General features: G+C 44.3%; 1 protein-coding gene across 7 annotated transcripts in view; it reads right to left on the bottom strand.

Moving 5' to 3' along the window:
- The window catches only part of DOCK6 (dedicator of cytokinesis 6), a 148,611-nt gene that overhangs the window by 33,850 nt on the left and 90,025 nt on the right, over positions 1-24,736 (bottom strand). For 5 of the 7 annotated variants that reach the window (XM_056570464.1, XM_056570465.1, XM_056570462.1 and 2 more), the window contains 14 exons: positions 19,387-19,491; positions 18,642-18,725; positions 16,948-17,043; positions 16,715-16,855; positions 11,589-11,702; positions 8,899-9,069; positions 8,683-8,822; positions 6,838-7,007; positions 5,462-5,616; positions 5,194-5,376; positions 4,971-5,097; positions 1,823-1,907; positions 1,634-1,730; positions 1-53 (listed from right to left, as the gene is read on the bottom strand). The exon at positions 1-53 is cut by the window's left edge and continues 82 nt beyond it. In XM_056570464.1, coding sequence (XP_056426439.1) covers positions 1-53; positions 1,634-1,730; positions 1,823-1,907; positions 4,971-5,097; positions 5,194-5,376; positions 5,462-5,616; positions 6,838-7,007; positions 8,683-8,822; positions 8,899-9,069; positions 11,589-11,702; positions 16,715-16,855; positions 16,948-17,043; positions 18,642-18,725; positions 19,387-19,491 — 1,721 coding nt within the window. The remainder of the gene's footprint in view (positions 54-1,633; positions 1,731-1,822; positions 1,908-4,970; positions 5,098-5,193; positions 5,377-5,461; positions 5,617-6,837; positions 7,008-8,682; positions 8,823-8,898; positions 9,070-11,588; positions 11,703-16,714; positions 16,856-16,947; positions 17,044-18,641; positions 18,726-19,386; positions 19,492-24,736) is intronic. The other 2 variants (XM_056570466.1, XM_056570468.1) reach the window with 2 other exon arrangements.

Here is a 24,736-nt window from a genome sequence, read left to right as displayed (position 1 = left end):
ACTTTCAGCACACCTCCCAGAATGCTCTCCTTCATCTCGGACAGCATAACAGTCTGCAATACAGAGGGGGTAGAGAGCTCTCTATAGGAAATCAATGTTTCATTATGAAGGCAGAGGACTCCCCCCCCCAGTCTACCACCCCCCCCCCCCACCCATACACACTGATATCTTATGTAACTATGGGCTTAGGATCATTTTCTTATCACCCTCTATAGCAGTTTTCCCAACCAGTGTGCCTCCAGCTGTTGCAAAACTACAACTCCCAGCATGCCCGGACAGCCTTCGGCTGTCCGGGCATGCTGGGAGTTGTAGTTTTGCAACAGCTGGAGGCACCCTGATTGGAAAGCACTACTCTATAGCTCTACGAATGGCAGCAAAATTGGCGGCTCACCTCAGCCCGACTCTTCCATCCGCTTCCGGACTAACCGGCTGTGCCACCGGTCCAATAGGCAGAACTAAGAGAAGGAATGTCCAGCACAGGATGAAGTCAAACAGGAACTTTATAAACGATCACATGGAGCACACAGAAACACCAACGCGTTTCGGGTCAGACTGGACCCTTAAAGGGGTACTCCCGTGGAAAACTTTTCTTTTTAAATCAACTGGTGCCAGAAAGTTAAACAGATTTGTAAATTACTTCTATTAAAAAAATCTTAATCCTTCCAGTATTTTTTAGGGGCTGTATACTACAGAGGAAATGCTTTACTTTTTGGATTTCTCTGATGTCATGACCACAGTGCTCTCTGCTGTCCATTTTAGGAACTGTCCAGAGCAGCATATGTTTGCTATGGGGATTTTCTCCTGCTCTGGACAGTTCCTAAAATGGACAGCAGAGGTCAGCAGAGAGCACTGTGGTCGTGACATCAGAGAAATATAAAAAGTAAAGCATTTTCTCTGTAGTATACAGCCCCTAAAAAAGTACTGGAAGGATTAAGATTTTTTTAATAGAAGTAATTTACAAATCCGTTTAACTTTCTGGCACCAGTTGATTTAAAAAAAAATAAGTTTTCCACGGGAGTACCCCTTTAATCATGGCATATGGCCATAATTAAAGGACAACTGCAGCGGCATTACACTTATCCTCTATCCACAGGATAGGGGATAAGTGTTTGATCGCGGGGGGTCCAACCGCTGGGACCCCCCCGATCTCCCTAACGGGGCGCCACCAATAGCGCTCATAGTGAGCGCTAAGGCACGTAGTGTCGACCTAGAGGTCGACTGTGACGCCCCGTCTCCTCCCCGTCCCCATACAGTTCTATGGGGGATGCGGGGAGGCACGAATGCTGCCTCCCCACCTCTCCCATAGAGATGTATGGAGGAGGCGTGCCGGCCGCAACGTCATGCTGCGGCTGGCACGCCCCCTGCACGGGAGAGCAGCGGCCCCGTACAGGAGATCGCCGGGGGCCGCAGCGGTCGGACCCCCCGCGATCAAACACTTATCCCCTATCTTGAGGATAGGGGATAAGTGTTTGTCACGCTGCAGATGTCCTTTAAGGGTCCAGTCTGACCCGAAACGCGTTGGTGTTTCTGTGTGCTCCATGTGATCGTTAATAAAGTTCCTGACTTCATCCTGCGCTGGACATTCCTACTCTATAGCTATACCTCTACACCAGTGTAATGTCAGACATCCTACCTGCACAATGATCTCCAATGTGTCCAGCACCACCAGGTTGGCCTCGGCCGCCATATTGCCATCAACTGTAATTTCAAGGTCCCGTTCTGCCTGTGATCTGAGATTAGATGGAAAAGAAAAAAAAATTGTTTGAAACAAATATACATTAGGCTTTCTGCCATATGAAATGATTGGGGTTGTAGTACTCACTTCTCTGTCTTCTCACTGCTTGGTTTCCAATGTGTAACATTTTTCCTCCATCGTACGTTCTCCTGGGTTCCATAAGGGCTGCGCTCTGTAAGGAAAAAATTGGGGGAGGTGATACATGGCTCAGGGAAATCCCAGCCAACAAAATTATAAAGGGGGGGGGGGCATTGCTGCCAAGCAGCATTTAGCCCCAGTCAGGATGTTAAAGGGGTACTCCGGTGGAAAACTTTTTTTTTTTTTTCTTTAATCAATTGGTGCCAGAAAGTTAAACAGATTTGTAAAATTACTTTTATTAAAAAATCTTAATCCTTCCAGTAGTTTTTAGCTGCTGAATACTATAGAGGAAATCATTTTCTTTTTGGAACACAGAGCTCTCTGCTGACATCATGACCACAGTGTTCTCTGCTGACATCTCTGTCCATTTTAATAACTGTCCAGCGTAGGAGAAAACCCTCATAGCAAACATATCCTGCTCTGGACAGTTCCTAAAATGGACAGAGATGTCAGCAGAGAGCACTGTGGTTATGATGTCAGCAGAGAGCTCTGTGTTCCAAAAAGAAAAGAATTTCCGCTGTAGTATTCAGACCCTAAAAAGTACTGGAAAGATTAAGATTTCTTAATAGAAATAATTTACAATAATTCCATCTCTGATGAAGGAAAGCGTTACTTTCCAAAACGCGTCAGCTGCTTTTTGGCTTTGCGCTCTCCCTATAGTAGTGAAGTCACTCGCAAGCTAGGTCGCAGCACTCCGTAATCCAATAACAGTACAGCAAGCCGGTGAGACGCCACCGGCCGGGGTAGATCTCCCAGGTAATAGGCTGACTGGAACCACGGACTTCTGTAAACTACTCAAAGCACAAAAAGAGAGTACAACGGGACAAGCTCCATACTGGCAAGGACGCAGAATTACAGCTTTGCAGGATTTTTAAGTGGAGACAAGAACTTCCTTCTGGGCAGAGAGTAAACTCCCCATCAGGATTTTAGTAAGTGAGCCTCTATTACTATTTATAGTTTTTATTATTAGAGCACCAATACACATTAATATATATAATTTACAAATCTGTTTAACTTTCTGGCACCGGTTGATAAAAAAAAAAAAAAAAAAAAAAAAACACGTTTTCCACGGGCGTACCCCTTTAACCATTGTGCCAGGCTTGGAGTACAACACGTACATGACTTTGCATGGGGGATGTGATGACCAGTATGGGCATATTCTGTGACAGGAGGATACTTGTCAGTCTTACAGCGCCCTCTAGTGTCATGGTTTAAATATGGTTTTTTTTCAGGTATGCAGTGGTAGTAAGAACCCTTAAAGGGGTACTCCGGTGGAAAACTTTTTTTTTTTTTTTTTTTTTTTTTAATCAACTGGTGCCAGAAAAGTTAAATAGATTTGTAAATTCTCTCTATTAAATTTTTTTAAATCCTTCCAGTACTTATTAGCTGATGAATACTACAGATGAAATTCTTTTCTTTTTGGAACACAGTGCTCGGGTCTTTTTGACACTCCCATAGAAATGAATAGAGAGTCTGCAGCATGTGTTCCTTACTAAGGGCAGTGTCCAGTTCCGGAGATCTCATGGGGTCAGTTTTCTGTCAGAATAGGGACTGGTCACCTCCATTATTGGGTTAAGTGTGGATCCCAGTGGTTGGATCATTGCCAACCCACCCCCCCCCCCCCCCGACCTACGATGGCCCCGACATACGATCATTTCAACATACGATGGCCTCTCAGAAGGCAGCATCAACACACGATGCTTTTGTATGTCGGGGCCATCGCATAAACGGCTATCCGGCAGCGCAGACTGCTTCAGCTGACACCGGATAGCTGTTTACTGTGCCCCGTGTGGTCCGCTGACGATCACTTACCTGTCCTCGGGGCTCCGGCACATCCTCTTCGGGATCCCCTGCATTGTCGGCGCTCTCCATGGTCGTCATCACGTCGCTGCGCACGCCGTCCCGTCATCCTATAGGAGCGCCGTGCATAGCGACGTGATGGCGGCGACGGAGAGCGAGGATGCCGGGGAAGCAGAGGCCTTGCCGGAACATCGGGGACATCCCGGGGACACGGCGACAGCGATGGAAGGCGACATCCAGGGCAGGTGAGTACAACTTCCTATGCCAGTGGTCTTCAACCTGCAGACCTCCAGATGTTGCAAAACTACAACTACCAGCATGCTGGGTGTTGTAGTTTTGCAACATCTGGAGGTCCGCAGGTTGTAGACCACTGTCCTATACTTTACATTGCACAGATCCCTCAACATACGATGGTTTCAACAAACGATGGTCCGTTTGGAACGGATTACCATCGTATGTTGAGGGACCACTGTATATGCTATAAATAAGGTGGGATCGGGCAACCCAGAAAAAGAGGAGCAAAGTTTTTGAAATCTAATTTGGTCCAATTCAAGCTCTTTAAACACCAAGACCCCAACCCTAGCAGTACCAGCAACAGCGGAGATAGTAGGAACCCACACTTCGGATTAGGGTTCCAAATACTTCCCGATAGCTAAAATTTACTCCACTTTGAACATTTCGCCTAAAACAAATCCCAAAAGTTTCAGATTTTCCAAAATCCAAAACTTCTGATTGGATTTGATTTGTTCGTCTCTATAAAATGCCCATACTTTTAAAGGGGTACTCCGCTGGAAAACATTTTTTTTTTTTTAATCAACTGGTGCCAGAAAATGAAAACAGATTTGTAAATGACTTCTATTTAAAAATCTTAATCCTTCCTGTACTTATCAGCTGGTATTTGCTCCACAGGAAGTTATTTTCTTTTTAAAATTACCTTTCTGTCTGACCACAGTGCTCTGGAGTTCTTTTCAGTCTGAGCACAGTGCTCTCTGCTGACACCTCTGTCCATATCAGGAACTATCCAGAGCAGGAGAGGTTTGCTATGGGGATATGCTTGTACTCTGGACAGTTCCTTATATGGACAGAGGTGTCAGCAGAGAGCACTGTGGTCAGACAAAGGAAATTCAAAAAGAAGAAAAACTTCCTGTGGAGCAAATAGCAGCTGATAAGTACTGGAAGGATTAAGATTTTTTTTTTTAAAAGAAGTAATTTTACAAATGTGTTTAACTTTCTGGCACCAGTTGATTTAAAGAAAAAAATGTTTTCCAGCGGAGTAACCCTTTAACAAGACCCTCACCTCGGCTACGTTTCACCATGTCTTGGCGGGCACCAATGGTTCCAAGTATGGCCTCCTCCAGTCTCGCCTTCATATCCAGAGATTTCTTAAAGGTCAGACTGTTTATGCGCTCGAATGCCTTCTTGCCCTAGTGAATGATAAAGGTAAAATACAAGATATAGAATTAGATGCAGCAGGCGTCATGTAATGCGGTATCGGTGTTGGGAGGTAGGTGGCGCCTCACCTTATACTGGAAGCAGGACACACACGTGCTCAGCAGCTCCAGCAGCCGGGTCAGCTGTATTACGGACAGACTGGAGAACCAGCGCTGCAGACAGTCTTGCTCGGCGTTCTTCAGCACCCACAGGGCGCACACCAGGAGATTGCGACTGGACTCTGCAGAGAGCACACTGCCGGCACGCATGGGCTGGGGGAGGGGGGGAGAACAGTAGACGTGAACTTAAGGTATATGGATCCACGAGGTGACTGGACACAAGTATTCCTTTACTTACAGTAGGGGGGAGAGGAAAACTAGCGGTCTTCTGCACTGTAGGTAATGGAGACCCCGCTATTGCCATAGCAACTGTCTGACTGATGGTGCCTCCGTCCGAGTCCACCTCGTCCATAACGGATGAAGCGTGGCGGACCCGCTGCGCGTGTGGATCGGCTGAAAAACGGAACAGCGTGTCAGCAATTCAGATTCAGTCATTCTAGAAGAACTTCTGTAGTTTGGTTCCTCTTTTTCGAGATCTCTGCTTGCTGTCAGTGAATGAGTCCAGTCTGTACTGATGCAGGTGCAGAACCTGTTAAAGCTCATGAGAGTGAAATATGATCAGGGCTGATTTTGCAGGGCAGATAGTTGCCATTCACAAACAGCAAACAGAGGTATTGTAAGACAAAGGCTATGACGGACACAACACAGGAGTCTGTGTCTTTACAGGTTTCTTTAATCAGAGCTAATTGTTTTGTAAAAACTGCATCACACCTGGATCTATTGACTTCAATGGAACTAAGATGCATTACCACACATAACCTCAGGACAGGGGTGGTGCTGTTTTTTGGAAGAAATTAACTCTGTTTTTTCCAACCCAGAATAAGCCCTTTTACACCAGTGCCCTGGCCCAGTTCATTCACACTCGTACTGACGTGACCCTTCGGGTATGTGCACGTCAGAATTTATGCAGAATTTCCAATGTTTATTTGAATGGGATTCTGCTGCACTGTTCATACGGAAGAATTTCTGTGCAAGATGTTTCTGCTGCAGAAATTCCGAGTCCAGCCTCCGCATTTTTTCTGTGGAGTCCTCAATGAAGTGCATTGAATTCTATGAGACAGCGCATTTCCGAGCGGTCCTAGCGCCCGCCGGATTAGTCAAATGTGCGGAATGTCCGCATGGGTGTTTTCCATTTAGACATTCTGCACATTTTCCGCTGTGTGAACCCGGCCTTATCCTTTTTACATAAAACAGCGCCTCCCCTGTCTACAGGTTGTGTCTGGTACAGGAGCTCTGCACCACAGAACTGATTGGGTATGAGCCGTAACACCACAGACAACCTGTGGACAGGTGTGAAGTGCTGTTGTTGAAAGGAAGCAGCCATGTTTCTCCAATCATGGACAACTTATGTGAGCAGCAATAGGTCAGTGCTGGTTTGCTGTCAATGAATGGTAACACGACCTGACAGTTGTTCCTCTTAGGGTTTCCCAACCAGGGTGCCTCCAGTTGTTACAAAACTACAACTCCCAACATGCTGGAAGTTGTCGTTTTACAACAGCTGGAGGAACCCTGATTGGGAAACACTACTTATGTGTTATACAGTGACCTGTCCCCGGCAGGGATCAGGATGACGGCCTTATCAAACAAGCAAAAGTGTATAGAATGGACGTTCACCCGTGAAGTCGTACAGCTGGGGCAGCGTTTCCAGGACAACACCGATCAAGGGAAGATAAAGACGGGAAATACTCTGCTTGACCATGGGCTCGGAGTAGCGAGGGTCAGTGTCATGGCTGCAGAGGAGGTTGTGCAGAGTGCTGATCGCCTTCTTCTGGAGGAAAAACACTCTGCGGAGAGACATAATAGTAAACAAGAGTGATATAGAGCAAAAACATATACAACTTTATTGAGTATTCTTCATGTTTTAGTTTCTTACCATTTTAAAAGACCTCTGCTTGCTCTCAATGAATGAACATCTTAAAGGCTGGGAACCTATAAAAGCCTTAAGAGATGGCTATCGAGGATTAGGGAAACCGAGCCTTTTTGCCCAAAACCAGCACCACACCTGTCTGCAGGTTGCGTGTGGTATTACAACTTCAAAGTAACTGAGATGCAATACCACACAATCTAAGTACAATTTTTTGCTAATCCTGGGAAACCTTGTTAAGGCCCACTATACAGATTAGTGAAAAGTCGGCCGACCCTAGTGGTTTTACAACAGGAACGGCTGACTGTCTAATGTGTATGGAGGGGGGGGGGTCTCTTGACTTTCACTCAACATGTCGGGAAAGAGAAGAGTAAAACATATGGATTCAGTTGTATCATCCTGATTTATTTGGGGAGATTAGTTGCAAAAGGAGAGCTGTCTGGCAGCGGCTTACCCCTCCTTTCCCCATTCAGAAGACATAAACACTCAGTTATTGCAGGTGTACGGGCAGCTAAATAATGTTACAAATCTGTTATGCGGCACTGATACATTGAAGCAAACAAGCCGGACAGACAACATTTATATTGTAACAAATCCCTCAGCCATGTCGTTTATCAGCCTCAGGATGTCAACAAGTGTTCGCATATCCTAAGAGCAAGCAGAGATCTTGACAATGATGCAGAATTGAAATACAACATAGCAGCAAACAAGAGCCTTCAGGTTCCTCTTCATACAGCACCACCAATGACCTTGAGGGCTCTATTGTTTGGGGGAACCATCAGACCCCAACCAATCAATTACGGATGGCATATTTAGGGTATGATTTAATATTAAAGGAAAACTGTCACATATTTGGTCCCGCACTAACCACAGGTACTGATGGATAGTGCGGGCGACGCTGATTCCTATGAGCCCTACCTTGCCTGGATCTGCTCGGCCGTTTGCCTGCAATCTTAGTTTTATTATATGTGGAAATCTGGCTGTAACTGGCATGGGCGGGGCTTCTGTAGCTTAACTTGCACTGACGTCAGAGCCGCCCGTCCACAGCGCCGCCCGCTTATGAATATTCATCCCCCCTCCCTCCAGCTCTCCCTCTCTTCGCCACCACTAGAGGGAGGGGGGGGATGAATATTCATAAGCGGGCTGCGCTGCGGACGGGTGGCACTGACGTCAGTGCAAGTTAAGCTACAGAAGCCCCGCCCATGCCAGTTACAGCCAGATTTCCACATATAATAAAACTAAGATTGCGGGAAAACGGCCGAGCAGATCCAGGCAAGGTAGGGCTCATTGGAATCAGCGTCGCCCGCACTATCTATCAGTACCTGTGGTTAGTGCAGGAGCAAATATGTGACAGTTTTCCTTTAAGGATACCGCATGTGGGAAAATTGCACCCACAGGTGTCTGGCAATGGCTGCACAAATTTGCCAGTAAATCGGGCAGCCACTGGCCACCGCATACGGGTGTGGTTTTAGGCCATATATGATGCCTAATATGTAACAGATCACAGACCGCAAAGCATCCTGGGAGATGCCAGTGGACGCCCCAGATTCATTGCCCTGGTCTGAGAGTTGGGTGTTTAACAGGAGAAGACTCACCCGTCGACATCGGGCTCCAGTATCAGGGCGAGCTCTGCGAGGATGATGCCGGACAGGAAGTGCTGCTGTCTAAAGGGGACGGAAAGCTCAAACATATTGGTGACCATCTTGTCCTGGGCCGGACTGGAGAAGACCGAGCTCTACGGGATGGAGAAAACAATCAATGTCTAGGTCAGAAATACTTGGGCTGATAGCCTGAATGTGGGGTCACCTGACCTGTGATGCGGTAGAAGAAATAGAGGGCGAGGGTGAGTTGGGTGGGGAGAGGCGACCACAGGGCAGGTTTAGGGTGACGTAGTGTTCATGTGAGCACACGATGCGGATCAGGTCCATGCGCAGGGAGATCAGCACGTTTGGGTTCGGTGCCATTGGCAATTTACTGTTTATCTGTAAGATATAGATAAGATAACGTCACATAGAGGTAACTGTATATACATAGGATATAACGTCACATAGAGGTAACTGTATATACATAGGATATAACGTCACATAGAGGTAACTGTATATACATAGGATATAACGTCACATATAGAGGTAACTGTATATACATAGGATATAACGTCACATATAGAGGTAACTGTATATACATAGGATATAACGTCACATAGAGGTAACTGTATATACATAGGATATAACGTCACATAGAGGTAACTGTATATACATAGGATATAACATCACATATAGAGGTAACTGTATATACATAGGATATAACATCACATATAGAGGTAACTGTATATACATAGGATATAACGTCACATAGAGGTAACTGTATATACATAGGATATAACGTCACATAGAGGTAACTGTATATATATAGGATATAACGTCACATAGAGGTAACTGTATATATATAGGATATAACGTCACATATAGAGGTAACTGTATATACATAGGATATAATGTCTCATAGAGGTAACTGTATATATATAGGATATAACGTCACATAGAGGTAACTGTATATACATAGGATATAACATCACATATAGAGGTAACTATATACATAAGATATAACATCCCATAGAGGTAACTGTATATACATAGAATATAACGTCACATATAGAGGTAACTGTATATACATAGGATATAACATCACATATAGAGGTAACTGTATATACATAAGATATAGTGTCACATATAGAGGTAACTGTATATACACAGGATATAGTGTCACATATAGAGGTAACTGTATATACATAAGATATAGTGTCACATATAGAGGTAACTGTATATACATAAGATATAGTGTCACATATAGAGGTAACTGTATATACATAGGATATAACATCACATATAGAGGTAACTGTATATACATAAGATATAACATCACATATAGAGGTAACTGTATATACATAAGATATAGTGTCACATATAGAGGTAACTGTATATACATAAGATATCGTGTCACATATAGAGGTAACTGTATATACATAAGATATAGTGTCACATATAGAGGTAACTGTATATACATAAGATATAGTGTCACATATAGAGGTAACTGTATATACATAAGATATAGTGTCACATATAGAGGTAACTGTATATACATAAGATATAGTGTCACATATAGAGGTAACTGTATATACATAAGATATAACATCACATATAGAGGTAACTGTATATACATAAGATATAGTGTCACATATAGAGGTAACTCTATATACATAAGATATAGTGTCACATATAGAGGTAACTGTATATACATAAGATATAGTGTCACATATAGAGGTAACTGTATATACATAAGATATAGTGTCACATATAGAGGTAACTGTATATACATAAGATATAACATCACATATAGAGGTAACTGTATATACATAAGATATAGTGTCACATATAGAGGTAACTGTATATACATAAGATATAGTGTCACATATAGAGGTAACTGTATATACATAAGATATAGTGTCACATATAGAGGTAACTGTATATACACAGGATATAGTGTCACATATAGAGGTAACTGTATATACACAGGATATAGTGTCACATATAGAGGTAACTGTATATACACAGGATATAGTGTCACATATAGAGGTAACTGTATATACATAAGATATAGTGTCACATATAGAGGTAACTATATATACATAAGATATAACATCACATATAGAGGTAACTGTATATACATAAGATATAACATCACATATAGAGGTAACTATATATACATAATATATAACATCACATATAGAGGTAACTGTATATACATAAGATATAGTGTCACATATAGAGGTAACTGTATATACATAAGATATAGTGTCACATATAGAGGTAACTGTATATACATAAGATATAGTGTCACATATAGAGGTAACTGTATATACATAAGATATAGTGTCACATATAGAGGTAACTGTATATACATAAGATATAGTGTCACATATAGAGGTAACTGTATATACATAAGATATAGTGTCACATATAGAGGTAACTGTATATACATAAGATATAGTGTCACATATAGAGGTAACTGTATATACATAAGATATAGTGTCACATATAGAGGTAACTGTATATACATAAGATATAGTGTCACATATAGAGGTAACTGTATATACATAAGATATAGTGTCACATATAGAGGTAACTGTATATACATAAGATATAGTGTCACATATAGAGGTAACTGTATATACATAAGATATAGTGTCACATATAGAGGTAACTGTATATACATAAGATATAGTGTCACATATAGAGGTAACTGTATATACATAAGATATAGTGTCACATATAGAGGTAACTGTATATACATAAGATATAGCGTCACATATAGAGGTAACTGTATATACACAGGATATAGTGTCACATATAGAGGTAACTGTATATACATAGCATATAGTGTCACATATAGAGGTAACTATGGACGACCTTAGATTAGAAAGCATATGGCGGTATCATGTTACCTGCTTGTAGTAGGAGCGCAGGAGACCAAACACAAATCCTCGATCCATCAGGGACAAGAGATCATTGAGGAAGAAGGCCAGGCTGCTATTGAGCCGCTCCGCAAGTTCTGCATCCTGAAGACGGGAGAAAGACGGCACAAGTAAATCCAAGGAAGACATACGGTAAAGGAGACAAGGGAGGGAAAAGGGAAGGAGAGACGCCTATCGGGCCGGAGGTTCTAGGCTGGTTTTAGTTCCATTATTTTTATATATTTTATACAGTTTTATAGGTGGGGTTCTGTGGCTCTGTATATGCTCATTTAAGGGTTAAAGGGGTTGTCTTTGATTAGAAAACATAGTCTGCTTCCCTTATGGGAACAGCGCCACCCTTGTCCATGGGTAGCGTGGAGCACTGCAGGTCATCCATCCTCTTTAACCCCTTAAGGACCAGGCCATTTTACACCTTAGGACCGGAGCATTTTTTGAACATCTGACCACTGTCACTTTAAACATTAATAACTCTGGAATGCTTTTACTTATCATTCTGATTCCGAGACTGTTTTTTCGTGACATATTCTACTTTATGTTATTGGTAAAATTTTGTCGATACTTGCATCGTTTCTTAGTGAAAAATTTCTAAATTTGTTGAAAAAATTTAAAATTTTGCATTTTTCTAACTTTGAAGCTCTCTGCTTGTAAGGAAAATGGATATTCCAAATAAAAAAAAAATTTATTCACATATACAATACGTCTACTTTATGTTTGCATCATAAAATTGACGTGATTTTACTTTTGGAAGACACCAGAGGGCTTCAAAGTTCAGCAGCAATTTTCCAATTTTTCACAAAATTTTCAAACTCACTATTTTTCAGGGACCAATTCAGGTTTGAAGTGGATTTGAAGGGTCTTCATATTAGAAATACCCCACAAATGACCCCATTATAAAAACCACACCCCCAAAGTATTCAAAATGACATTCAGTAAGCATTTTAACCCTTTAGGTGTTTCACAGGAATAGCAGCAAAGTGAAGGAGAAAATTCACCATCTTCATTTTTTTACACTTGCATGTTCTTGTAAACCCAATTTTTGAATTTTTACAAGGGGTAAAAAGAGAAAATTTATACTTATATTTGTAGCCCAATTTCTCTCGAGTAAGCACATACCTCATATGTCCATGAAAAGTGTTCAGCGGGCGCAGTAGAGGGCTCAGAAGCGAAGGAGCGACAAGGGAATTTTGGAGAGTACGTTTTTCTGAAATGGTTTTTGGGGGGCATGTTGCATTTAGGAAGCCCCTATGGTGCCAGAACAGCAAAAAATCCCCACATGGCATACCATTTTGGAAACTAGACCCCTTGAGGAATGTAACAAGGGGTAAAGTAATCCTTAATACCCCACAGGTGTTTCACGACTTTTGCATATGTAAAAAAAAAAAATTTTTATTTCACTAAAATGTGTGTTTCCCCCCAAATTTCACATTTTTGCAAGGGTTAATAGCAGAAAATACCCCCCAAAATTTGTAACCCCATCTCTTCTGAGTATGAAGGTACCCCATAAGTGGACCTGAAGTGCACTACGGGCGAACTACAATGCTCAGAAGAGAAGGAGTCATATTTGGCTTTTGGAGAGCAAATTTTGCTCGGGGGGCATGTCGCATTTAGGAAGCCCCTATGGTGCCAGGACAGCAAAATAACCCCCACATGGCATACCATTTTGGAAACTAGACCCCTTGAGGAACGTAACAAGGGGTACAGTGAGCATTTACCCCCCACTGGCATCTGTCAGAACTTTGGAACAGTGGGCTGTACAAAATTTTTAATTTGCACAGCCCACTGTTCCAAAGATCTGTCAGACACCAGTGGGGGGTAAATTCTCACTGCACCCCTCATTACATTCCGTGAGGGGTGTAGTTTCCAAAATGGGGTCACATGTGTTTTTTTTTTTTTTGCGTTTGTCAAAACCGCTGTAACAATCAGCCACCCCTGTGCAAATCACCTCAAATGTACATGGTGCACTCTCCCTTCTGGGCCTTGTTGTGCGCCCCCAGAGCACTTTGCGCCCACATATGTGGTATCTCTGTAGTCGGGAGAAGTTGCATTACAAATTTTGGGGGGTGTTTTTCCCTTTTACCTCTTGTCAAAATGAACAGTATAGGGCAACACCAGCGTGTTAGTGTAAAAAATTTATTTTTTTACACTAACATGCTGTTGTAGACCCCCAACTTCACCTTTTCATAAGGGGTTAAAGGAGAAAAAGCCCCCCAAAATTTGTAACACAATTTCTCCCGAGTACGGCGATACCCCATATGTGACCCTATTATGTTGCCTTGAAATACGACAGGGCTCCAAAGTGAGAGCACCATGCACATTTGAGGCCTGAATTAGGGACTTGCATAGGGGTGGACATAGGGGTATTCTACGCCAGTGATTCCCAAACAGGGTGCCTCCAGCTGTTGCAAAACTCCCAGCATGCTTGGACAGTCAACGGCTGTCCAGCAATACTGGGAGTTGTTGTTTTGCAACAGCTGGAGGCTCCATTTTGGAAACAGTGGCGTACCGGACGTTTTTCATTTTTATTGGGGAGGGGAGGGGGGCTGTGTAGGGGTATGTGTATATGTAGTGTTTTTACTTTTTATTTTATTTTGTGTTAGTGTAGTGTAGTGTTTTTAGGGTACAGTCACACGGGCGGGGGGGTTACAGCGAGTTCCCGCTGCGAGTTTGAGCTGCTGCGCAAAATTTGCTGCATCGCAAACTTGCAGCCTGATACTCACTGTAAGCCCCCTGCCCATGTGAATGAACCCTGTACATTCACAGGGGGGGGGGGGGGGACCTCCAGCTGTTACAAAACTACAACTCCCAGCATGCACAGTTTATCAGTGCATGCTGGTAGTTATAGTTTTGCAACAGCTGGAGGCACACGGTTGGGAAACACTGAGTTAGGAAACAGACAATGTTTCCCAACCAGTGTGCCTCCAGTTGTTGCAAAACCACAACTCCCAGCATTCTCAGGCATGCTGGGAGTAGTAGTTCGGCAACATCTTTAGAGCCAGATGTTGCCGAACTACAACTCCCAGCATGCTAGGAGTTGTAGTTTTGCAACATCTGGAGGACTACAGTTTGCAGACCACTAATACAGTGGTTCCCAATCTGTGCCCTTCCAGATGTTGCAAAATTACAACTCCCAGTATGCCAACTGTCCAGGCATGCTGGGAGTTGTAGTTCTGCAACATCTGAAGGGCCAGATGTTACAGAACTACAACTCCCAGCATGCCTGGACAGTAAGGGCATGCTGAGGATGTGTAGTTTTGCAACATCTGGAAGGGCACAGTGGTCCCCAAACTGTGGACCTCCAGATGTTGCAAAACTGCAACTCCCAGCATGCCCAGATGCCAAGGGCTGTCTGGGCATGCTGGGAGTTGTAGTTTACGGGGTCCCATTACAGCAATGCATGTCGCTTTACGGCGACGTGCATTGCTGTAAAGGGCCCGACCACGGCTGAAGATCTACTCACCTGTCGCCGCCATCTTCCTCGCCGGGATCCGGGTCTTCAGGGACGAGGTAAGTACCGGGGCCGGTCCCCAGCACTCCCCCCGTCCCCCGCCGCGTCCTCCGGTCTTCCTCCCGTCCTCTCCGGACTTCAAGGGGCCAGGCAGGGCGGGAGGAAGTAACCGCCCCCCCCCCCCCCCCCCTGCGATTGGTCGGTTAACTAACCGAAGAATCGCAGGGGATCGGAGGAGGTGGCCGGCTTGCCACCTCGCTCCTATACTCCAGCATGGTCCTGGCTGTCTGTGACAGCCGGGATCATGCAAAATTACCGGGCGGTCGGGTCCCAGAGACCCGATCAGCCCGGTATCGCCGCAGATCGCAAGGGCAATTTCCTACATGGCCCCCCTCGGTGTTTGCCCTGGATGCCTGCTGAAGGATTTCAGCAGGCATCGGGTTCCGATCTCTGCCCGGCGAGCGGCAGAGACCGGAAATACAACAGGACGTTCTCTAACGTCCTTGGGCATTAAAGCCCAGGTAGTGGGGACGTTAGAGAACGTCCTATGTCCTTAACAGGTTAAAGGGGTACTCCGGTGAAAAACTTTTTTTTTTTTTTTAAATCAACTGGTGCCAGAAAGTTAAACAGATTTGTAAATTACTTCTATTAAAAAATATTAATCCTTCCTGTACTTATTAGCTGCTGAATACTACAGCGGAAATTCTTTTCTTTTTGGAACACAGAGCTCTCTGCTGACATCACAAGCACAGTGCTCTCTGCTGACATCTCTGTCCATTTTATGAACTGTCCAGAACAGCATATGTTTGCTATGGGGGATTTCCTTTTACCCTGGACAGTTCCTAAAAATGGACAGAGATGTCAGCAGAGAGCACTGTGCTCGTGATGTCAGCAGAGAGCTCTGTGTTTCAAACGGAAAAGAATTTCCACTGTAGTATTCAGCAGCTAATAAGTACAGGAAGGATTAAGATTTTTTAATAGAAGTAATTTACAAATCTGTTTAACTTTCTGGAACCAGTTGATTTAAAAAAAAAACGAAAAAAAACTTTTTTCACTGGAGTACCACTTTAAAGTAAACCATAAATCAAGTGGTTATTTGCAGCACCCCCACAGGACAAATGAGGAATTACAGTTTCTAATAAATTCAATGAGCTGACTAAAAAAATAAAAAATAAAACGAAAAACACACAACAAACGTAGTAATTCCAGGTCTTTCATAGTAACAGACGCTATTTTTAGTAGTCTCTTTGCTGGAGATGAATACATCGGCTACTTAGTGGTTCTCAATTAGTGAAATCCCATCTATCTATTCCGAATTAGGCTATATGGTGTAGAAAATCAATGCCCTGAAAGTTTTTGAAAACCGGGGTGCCTCTAGCTGTTGGAAAACTACAACTCCCAGCATGCCTGGACAGCCAAAGGCTGTCCAGGCATGCTGGGAGATGTAGTTTTCCAACAGCTGGAGGCACCCTGGTTGGGAAACGCTGCCTTATCCAACCACTATCTCTACACAGGACACTGGAGTGAATTCGATTGAAACAGTGCCCCTACTGTCCACGTCTGGTATTGCAGCTGAGTTCCATTCAATCATACAACCCCTCACTTTACTCTTCCTCCGTGACACAAAGAAGATAAAAAAAAATAAGCGAACCTTAAGGTACCGGCTGGTGATCTCAGTACAGACGTTGCACACGAGAGCCGATATGTCGTCCACGAACCTCTCTGGGAACCTCTGTGCCCGGGGTGCGTCCAGACGCTCAGAGTTATGGAGGTGCAGGGTCATGCTTTTTGTCTGAACAGAAAGAAAAAAAAATATTTGTGTGGGGGGGGGGAAGCGGCACTCTACCAGTTCATCCCAGTATACACCAGTCCAGAGCCACTTACCATGAGCTGGAAGAAGAACCAGGCCTGGCTAAGAGCCGCTTCCCGCACGGGGGTACCGCTCACCACCCACTGCAACGCCAGCTCCTCGTGTAACAACTACATAGACAGAGAACAGCGTCACATCCTGCACCTGACCGCCGCTTATCTGTACAGCCCAGTCCTTCTACTCTAGTGTAGTATACACCGCACCAGTCATTATAGGGCTATTCCCACACATAGGAAGGTCACATTGGTGATGGACCGATGTCCAAGACACTAACCAATGGTCTACAGGGTTTCTTAACCAATGGGCTTCCAGCTCTTGCAAAACTACAACTCCCAGCATGCCTGGAGAGGCTTTGGCTGTCTGGGCATGCTGGGAGCAGTAGTATTGCAACAGCTGGAGGCATCCTGGTTGGGAAACACTCCCCAGGCCAGGGCCCTGCTGTCTATAATCACCCTGTGGTGGGAGGAGTAGATTCCATGTCACATAGCTCCTCCCTCCTGTCTATATCACCCTGTGGTGGGAGGGGCAGACTCCATGTCACATAGCTCCTCCCTCCTGTCTATATCACCCTGTGGTGGGAGGAGCAGACTCCATGTCACATAGCTCCTCCCTCCTGTCTATATCACCCTGTGGTGGGAGGAGCAGACTCCATGTCACATAGCTCCTCCCTCCTGTCTATATCACCCTGTGGTGGGAGGAGCAGACTCCATGTCACATAGCTCCTCCCTCCTGTCTATATCACCCTGTGGTGGGAGGAGCAGACTCCATGTCACATAGCTCCTCCTGTCTATATCACCCTGTGGTGGGAGGAGCAGATTCCATGTCACATAGCTCCTCCCTCCTGTCTATATCACCCTGTGGTGGGAGGAGAAGACTCCATATCACATAGCTCCTCCCTCTTGTCTATATCACCCTGTGGTGGGAGAAGACTCCATATCACTTAGCTCCTCCCTCTTGTCTATATCACCCTGTAGTGGGAGGAGCAGACTCCATATCACATAGCTCCTCCCTCCTGTCTATATCACCCTGTAGTGGGAGGAGCAGACTCCATGTCACATAGCTCCTCCCTCCTGTCTATATCACCCTGTAGTGGGAGGAGCAGACTCCATATCACATAGCTCCTCCCTCCTGTCTATATTACCCTGTAGTGGGAGGAGCAGACTCCATATCACATAGCTCCTCCCTCTTGTCTATATCACCCTGTAGTGGGAGGAGCAGACTCCATATCACATAGCTCCTCCCTCCTGTCTATATCACCCTGTAGTGGGAGGAGCAGACTACATATCAAATAGCTCCTCCCTCATGTCTATATTACCCTGTGGTGGGAGGAGCAGACTCCATGTCACATAGCTCCTCCTGTCTATATCACCCTGTGGTGGGAGGAGCTGACTCCATGTCACATAGCTCCTCCCTCCTGTCTATATCACCCTGTGGTGGGAGGAGCTGACTCCATGTCACATAAGCCTGAATTAGACACAAGTGTTACTGGTTAATACTGCACAGAATCCAGTTAGTGAGGCGGTGAATGAGTTACTATAGCAGCGTCACTCACTACGCGCCCCTCCCTCGTACTGTAATGTAAAATTAACCAACGAGTTACCAATTAAATCTTTATAAAGTTCATTTCTGTGCCGTCATCTACCTGGATTGCGCCTTTACACATTACTTACTATTGCTACATCCCACAATCCGAGTCTACATCATATACCTTTTTGGCGACGGGGCGAGGCTGAGCGGAGGAAGATTCGCCCTCCAAGTAGCTGGAAATGCGGTTTGGACTGCGTTCATTGCTCTATGGCAGAGTTACAAGACGGCAGAAAGAAGCGGATGGAAAGGTAACATGGAAAAAAGAATGATGGGTTAGAGATCTGGTGATCATGGGAGAGAATCGGGAAGGTGAGACGGATGAATGACCATCATAACATGCATACTAATACACTATAAAGTAAATATAAAGTATAGGAATAGTCACGTACAGTACCGTTTTCTAGCCTGTAATGCTTCAGCTGTTGTAAAACTACAACTTCCAGCATGCCCTGACAGCCAACGGCTGTCAGGGCATGCTGGGAGTTGTAGTTTTACAACAGCTGGAGCCTCGCTTCATATAGATTCTAGTGTTTCCTAACCAGGGTGCCTCCAGCTGTTGCAAAACTGCAACTCCCAGCATGCCGGGACAGCCAAAGGCTGTCCGGATATGATGAGAGTTGTAGTTTTGCAACAGCTGGAGGCACCCTGGTTGGGAAACACTGGTCTAAGTACTGATACTAAGTACTGATACTTCTTTTACCATGGAATGAGATGTATAGAAAGCAACATGCTACAAGGAAAGAACCGACAGGTTACAGATGAGGGGAGGACTACGCAGCTACGGCGGGTGAAATGGGCACACAGGGCATGCATGAATGGAGAGGGTTGGCACATGCACAACATATATAACAGAAGAGGAGTGCCACCTGTCGAAGCTCAGTGTTTGAATTGGGCTGGGCCCGCCGCTGCACAGATTTTGGACCCCCTGGACAATAAGCCGAGTTCACCCAAGAGTGAGAGCGGTCGATTCCCTGCAGGAGAGAGAAGTCCAAAGGAAAGTGGCATGGGTCAGTAGAGGGAAGACCAACGTACCCAGTACAGGCCATAACCGGGAGGAAGACATTTCCAGTACAGGGCAAGAGGTGCCTGGGGAGACTACGCCCAGGAAAAGATGGAGAAGACATATCCAGTATAGACAAGTCCAGGAGAAGATGAAGAATGAAACATTGGATAAACTAAGGCCATGAGGAGGAGGATAAAGATGATGATCAAAGACATGCCCAGGAGGAGAAGGATAAAAATAAAAGAGACATACCCAGTGCAGGTTATACCAGGAGAAGGAGGGTGAACATAATAGACAATGTCTAGGTAGAGATGGAGAAGCTTAATCCAGTATAGGCTAGTCCAGGAGAAGATGGAGACTGAAACATGGGATAAACTAAGGCCATGATGAGGAGGATAAGGATGATGATCAAAGACATGCCCAGGAGAAGGATAAAAATAAAAAAGAGACATACCCAGTGCAGGTTATACAAGGAGAAGGAGGGTGAACATAATAGACAATGTCTAGGTAGAGATGGAGAAGCTTAATCCAGTATAGGCTAGTCCAGGAGAAGATGGAGACTGAAACATGGGATAAACTAAGGCCATGATGAGGAGGATAAGGATGATGATCAAAGACATGCCCAGGAGCAGAAGGATAAGAATCAAGACATACAAAGTGCAGGGTATACCAGGAGAAGGAGATGCAAGACATGCCCATACTAGACTATGCCCAGGAAAAGATGGAGAAGCCATATCCAATATAAACTAGTGCAGGAGAAGATAGGGACTGAAACATGGGATAAACTAAGGTTATGAGAACGAGGAGGATGAGGATGATGGAAGACCAGTCCAGGAGGAGAAGGATACCAATGAAGACCTATCCAGTGCAAATTATATCAAGAGAAGGAGGATCAAGATGAAAGACATGCCCATACTAGACCATGCCCAGGAAGACATGGAGAAGCTAAATCCATTAGTCCAGGAGAAGATAAGGAATGAAGCATGGGATAGACTAAGGCCATGAGGAGGAGGATAGGGATGATGATCAAAGACATGCCCAGGAGGAGAAGGAAGAAAATGAAGACATACCCAGTGCAGGTTATACCAGAGGGAGGATGACGATGGAAGACATGCCCATAATAGACCATGCCCAGGAGAAGGAGGTGGATTACACTAAGAGAGGTTGGAAAGAGGATGGAGACATGTCCAGAAGGATGAGGATGAAGAATGGACACATACCCAGTACAGGTTATAACAGGAGAAGGAGGATGAAGGTGGAAGACATGTCCGGGAGGAGGATGAAGAATAAACATATACCCAGTGCAGATCATACCAGGAGGAGGTGGAGAGTGAAGATGGAAGACATGCCCACAAGGAGCACAAGAATGGGGACACACACAGTATGGGGGGAGGGGAAAGAATATAGGAGACAAGCCCAGGATAGTCTAAGCCCAGGAAATAAAGGAAAAGGAGGGAAGACAAATCAAACCATCTAGTAAGAAATTAATATATAATAATTTTCAGATATCAACAAAAACAGGAACAGAAAAAACCCCAAATCAATTGGCGGTAAACAAAACATAGATTATTTCAGTAGGGCGAAAAAAAAAAGATGAAGATTGAAATATGGTATAGACGAAGGCCAGAATGAAGCTTGGAAGACACAACCAAGATGAGAACGCTGAGGATAATGAAGGAAGACATACCCAGAATAGGTAAAAAGGCAAGACATACCCCGTAGTGGTTATCCCAGGAGGAGTGAAGAGGGAAGACATGTATAGATTAGACCAGGAAGATGAGGGTGGAAGACGGAAGACATGTCCATGAGAAGGAAAAAGGAGGGTGAAATAAGAAGGGATACTCTGTATAGATTATACCAGAAGAAGGATGAAGAAAGACATACTGTAGTATAGACTAAGGGCAGAAAGAGGAGAATCAAGAGAAACCAAGGAATGGGATATAGATGAAGAATAAAAGGAATACCCAGATTATACCAGAAGGAGGAGGAGGAAGAAGGGTACACAGGGAAGATGTACCCAGGACATATACCAGGAGGAGGAGGAAGAAACACATACTGCAGTATCAACTAAGGCTAGAAGAAGTACCAAGGAATGGGATATAGATGAAGAATAAAAAGAATACCGGAAGACCCCAAGAGAAGGAAGAAAAAGAAAGGTAAACAGTGAAGACATACCCAGGAGAAGGAAGAAGGGTAAACAGTGAAGACATACCCACGAGGAGGAAGAAGGGTAAACAGTGAAGACATACCCAGGAGAAGGAAGAAGGGTAAACAGTGAAGACATACCCAGGAGGAGGAAGAAGGGTAAACAGTGAAGACATACCCAGGAGGAGGAAGAAGGGTAAACAATGAAGACATACCCAGGAGAAGGAAGAAGGGTAAACAGTGAAGACATACCCAGGAGGAGGAAGAAGGGTAAACAGTGAAGACATACCCAGGAGGAGGAAGAAGGGTAAACAATGAAGACATACCCAGGAGAAGGAAGAAGGGTAAACAGTGAAGACATACCCAGGAGGAGGAAGAAGGGTAAACAGTGAAGACATACCCAGGAGGAGGAAGAAGGGTAACAAGGGAAGACATACCCAGGAGAAGGAAGAAGGGTAAACAGTGAAGACATACCCAGGAGGAGGAAGAAGGGTAACAAGGGAAGACATACCCAGGAGAAGGAAGAAGGGTAAACAGTGAAGACATACCCAGGAGGAGGAAGAAGGGTAAACAATGAAGACATACCCAGGAGAAGGAAGAAGGGTAAACAGTGAAGACATACCCAGGAGGAGGAAGAAGGGTAAACAGTGAAGACATACCCAGGAGGAGGAAGAAGGGTAACAAGGGAAGACATACCCAGGAGGAGGAAGAAGGGTAACAAGGGAAGACATACCCAGGAGGAGGAAGAAGGGTAACAAGGGAAGACATACCCAGTAGAGGTTATCTCCGGAGGAGAAGGGTGAAGAATAATTTCATATCTAGCATAGAGGATGACCAGTAGAAGAAAAGGGAAAATGAAGAGAACACATATACTGTATGTACCACATCAGTAGGAAGGGAAGAGAGTGTAGACATAGTAATGAGAGTCAGAGAGAGAACATGCACCCAGAATTTATACATATATGCTTAGGAGAAGGATAAGAGGGAAGACATTTGTTGTGCAACAGATAGTAAAATCCAGCTGGTCTTTCGATATCGCCATGTAACAGAACATAAAGAAAATAACACTATACAACTACAGGAAAATAAGAGGAAGGGGCAAGATGGTGTAGAAAAAAACAAAAACAAAAAAACAAAAGCTGAGAAAACCAGCAACTTTATAAATAGGGTCCCCTGCTGATTTTGTACATTAGCCCACTAAAATGATCACACAGATGTTCATTTGGAATCTTCAGATGGGCCTGTACATTTGCTTTCTTGAGCAAGGGGTCCTTGCGGGCACTGCAGGATTTCAGTCCTTCACAGTGTAGTGTTACCAATTGTTTTCTTGGTGACTTTGGTCCAAGCTGCCATTGACAAGATCCTCCCGCGTAGTTCTGGGTTGAATCCTGACCATTCCCATGATCACTAAGACCCCAACGAAGTGAGATCTTACATGGAGCCCCCGACCGAAGGAGATGGACAATAATTTTGTGTTTTTTTCCATGGCACCAACTGTTGTAAACTTCTCACCAAGCTGCTCGGCGATGATCTTGTAGCCCATTCCCACCTTGTGTAGTCTACAATCTCGTCCCCGACATCCTTGGACAGATCTTTGGTGTTGGCCGTGGTGGAGAGTTTGGAATCTAATCGATTCCTTCTATGGACAGGTGTCTTTTATACAGGTAACAAGCTGACATTAGGAACACTCTTTAAAGAGAGTGCTCCTAATCTCAGCTTGATACCTTTATAAAAGACACCTGGAAGCCAGAAATCCTGCTCACTGAGTAAAATGCAAAGTAATTCATAAACTATATTAAGTGCGTTTTTCTGGATTTTATGTTGTTATTCTGTCTCTCACCGTTCAAATAAACCGACCATTAAAATTATAGAGCGATCATTTCTTTGTCATGGGGAAGAACGTACAAAATCGGCAGGAGATTTGTGTGTGTGCAGGTTTTTATTTCTTTTATTTGTTTTCTTATTTATTTTTTTATGTTGAATATCCAGAAACTGACTTTTTTTTCTATTCAAGCTCTGTCTTTGCTGCAGCTCAGTCCCATCCACCTCATTGTCATAGTTAAAAGAGAATGGGACTAACCTGCAGTACCAGACACAGCCTAAAAGTCAGAGTGGCGCCATTTCTGGGAAGGGGAATAAATGCTTTTAGCAAATCATTCAATTCATTGAAAGGGTTATCCTTCCTTACAGATTCCCATACATTCAAAATCTGCACCTTCTCTTAATTCAGTTCCTCTCAATTCTCAAAATCTCTGCTTGCTGTCAGTGAACATGAACCCTCTAGGTAACCCCCCCCAAAGAGACAAAGTCCTAATACTTATCATAGCTGCTTGTCTATAGTCTTATCCAGGCTCGGCAAATCCTCTGCATTGCTGAATTATTTAGCCAACAGACTGGATACAACTGTACCAAACCCTCAGCTGTGATAAGCAAGTTTGGTTGGTCTGTACAGATTTTCCTGTCTCCGAATGCAAAACAGGTTTTCATCCACAGTCTCGGCTAAATATATCCTTCCAGTACTTATCAGCTGCTATATGTTCCAGAGGAAGTTGAGTTGTAATTTCCAGTCTGACCACAGTGCTCTCTGCTGACACCTCTGTCAGTGTCAGGAACTGTCAAGAGCAAAAGAGGTTTGCTATGGGGATTTGCTCCTACTTTGTTCCTGATACGGACAGAGGTGGCAGCAGAGAGTACAGTGGTCATACACAACTTCCTCTGGAGCATACAGCAGCTGATAAGTACTGGAAGGATTAAGATTTTTTTTAATATAAGTCATTTAAAAATCTGTTCAACTTTCTGGAGCCAGTTGATATGAAAAAAAATTGTTTTCCACCGGAGTACCCCTTCAATGAAAAGTTACATCGCAATATGGCCGGGGAGGTAGCACCAGGTAATCCTAAGCAGGCTCCAGGGCATTGTGTGGGGCATAGGAGAACTGGGTAAACTTTCTTTACACCAGCATTTACTAACCTGTGGTCCTCCAGTGGTTTAAAACTACAACTCCCAGCATGCACAGACAGCCTTCGGCTGTCAGGGCATGCTGGGAGTTGTAGTTTTGCAACCACTGG

Source organism: Hyla sarda, chromosome 4 (genome assembly GCF_029499605.1).
Source record: "Hyla sarda isolate aHylSar1 chromosome 4, aHylSar1.hap1, whole genome shotgun sequence".
NCBI lineage: Eukaryota > Metazoa > Chordata > Amphibia > Anura > Hylidae > Hyla > Hyla sarda.
This window is presented reverse-complemented; position numbering and strand designations above follow the sequence as displayed.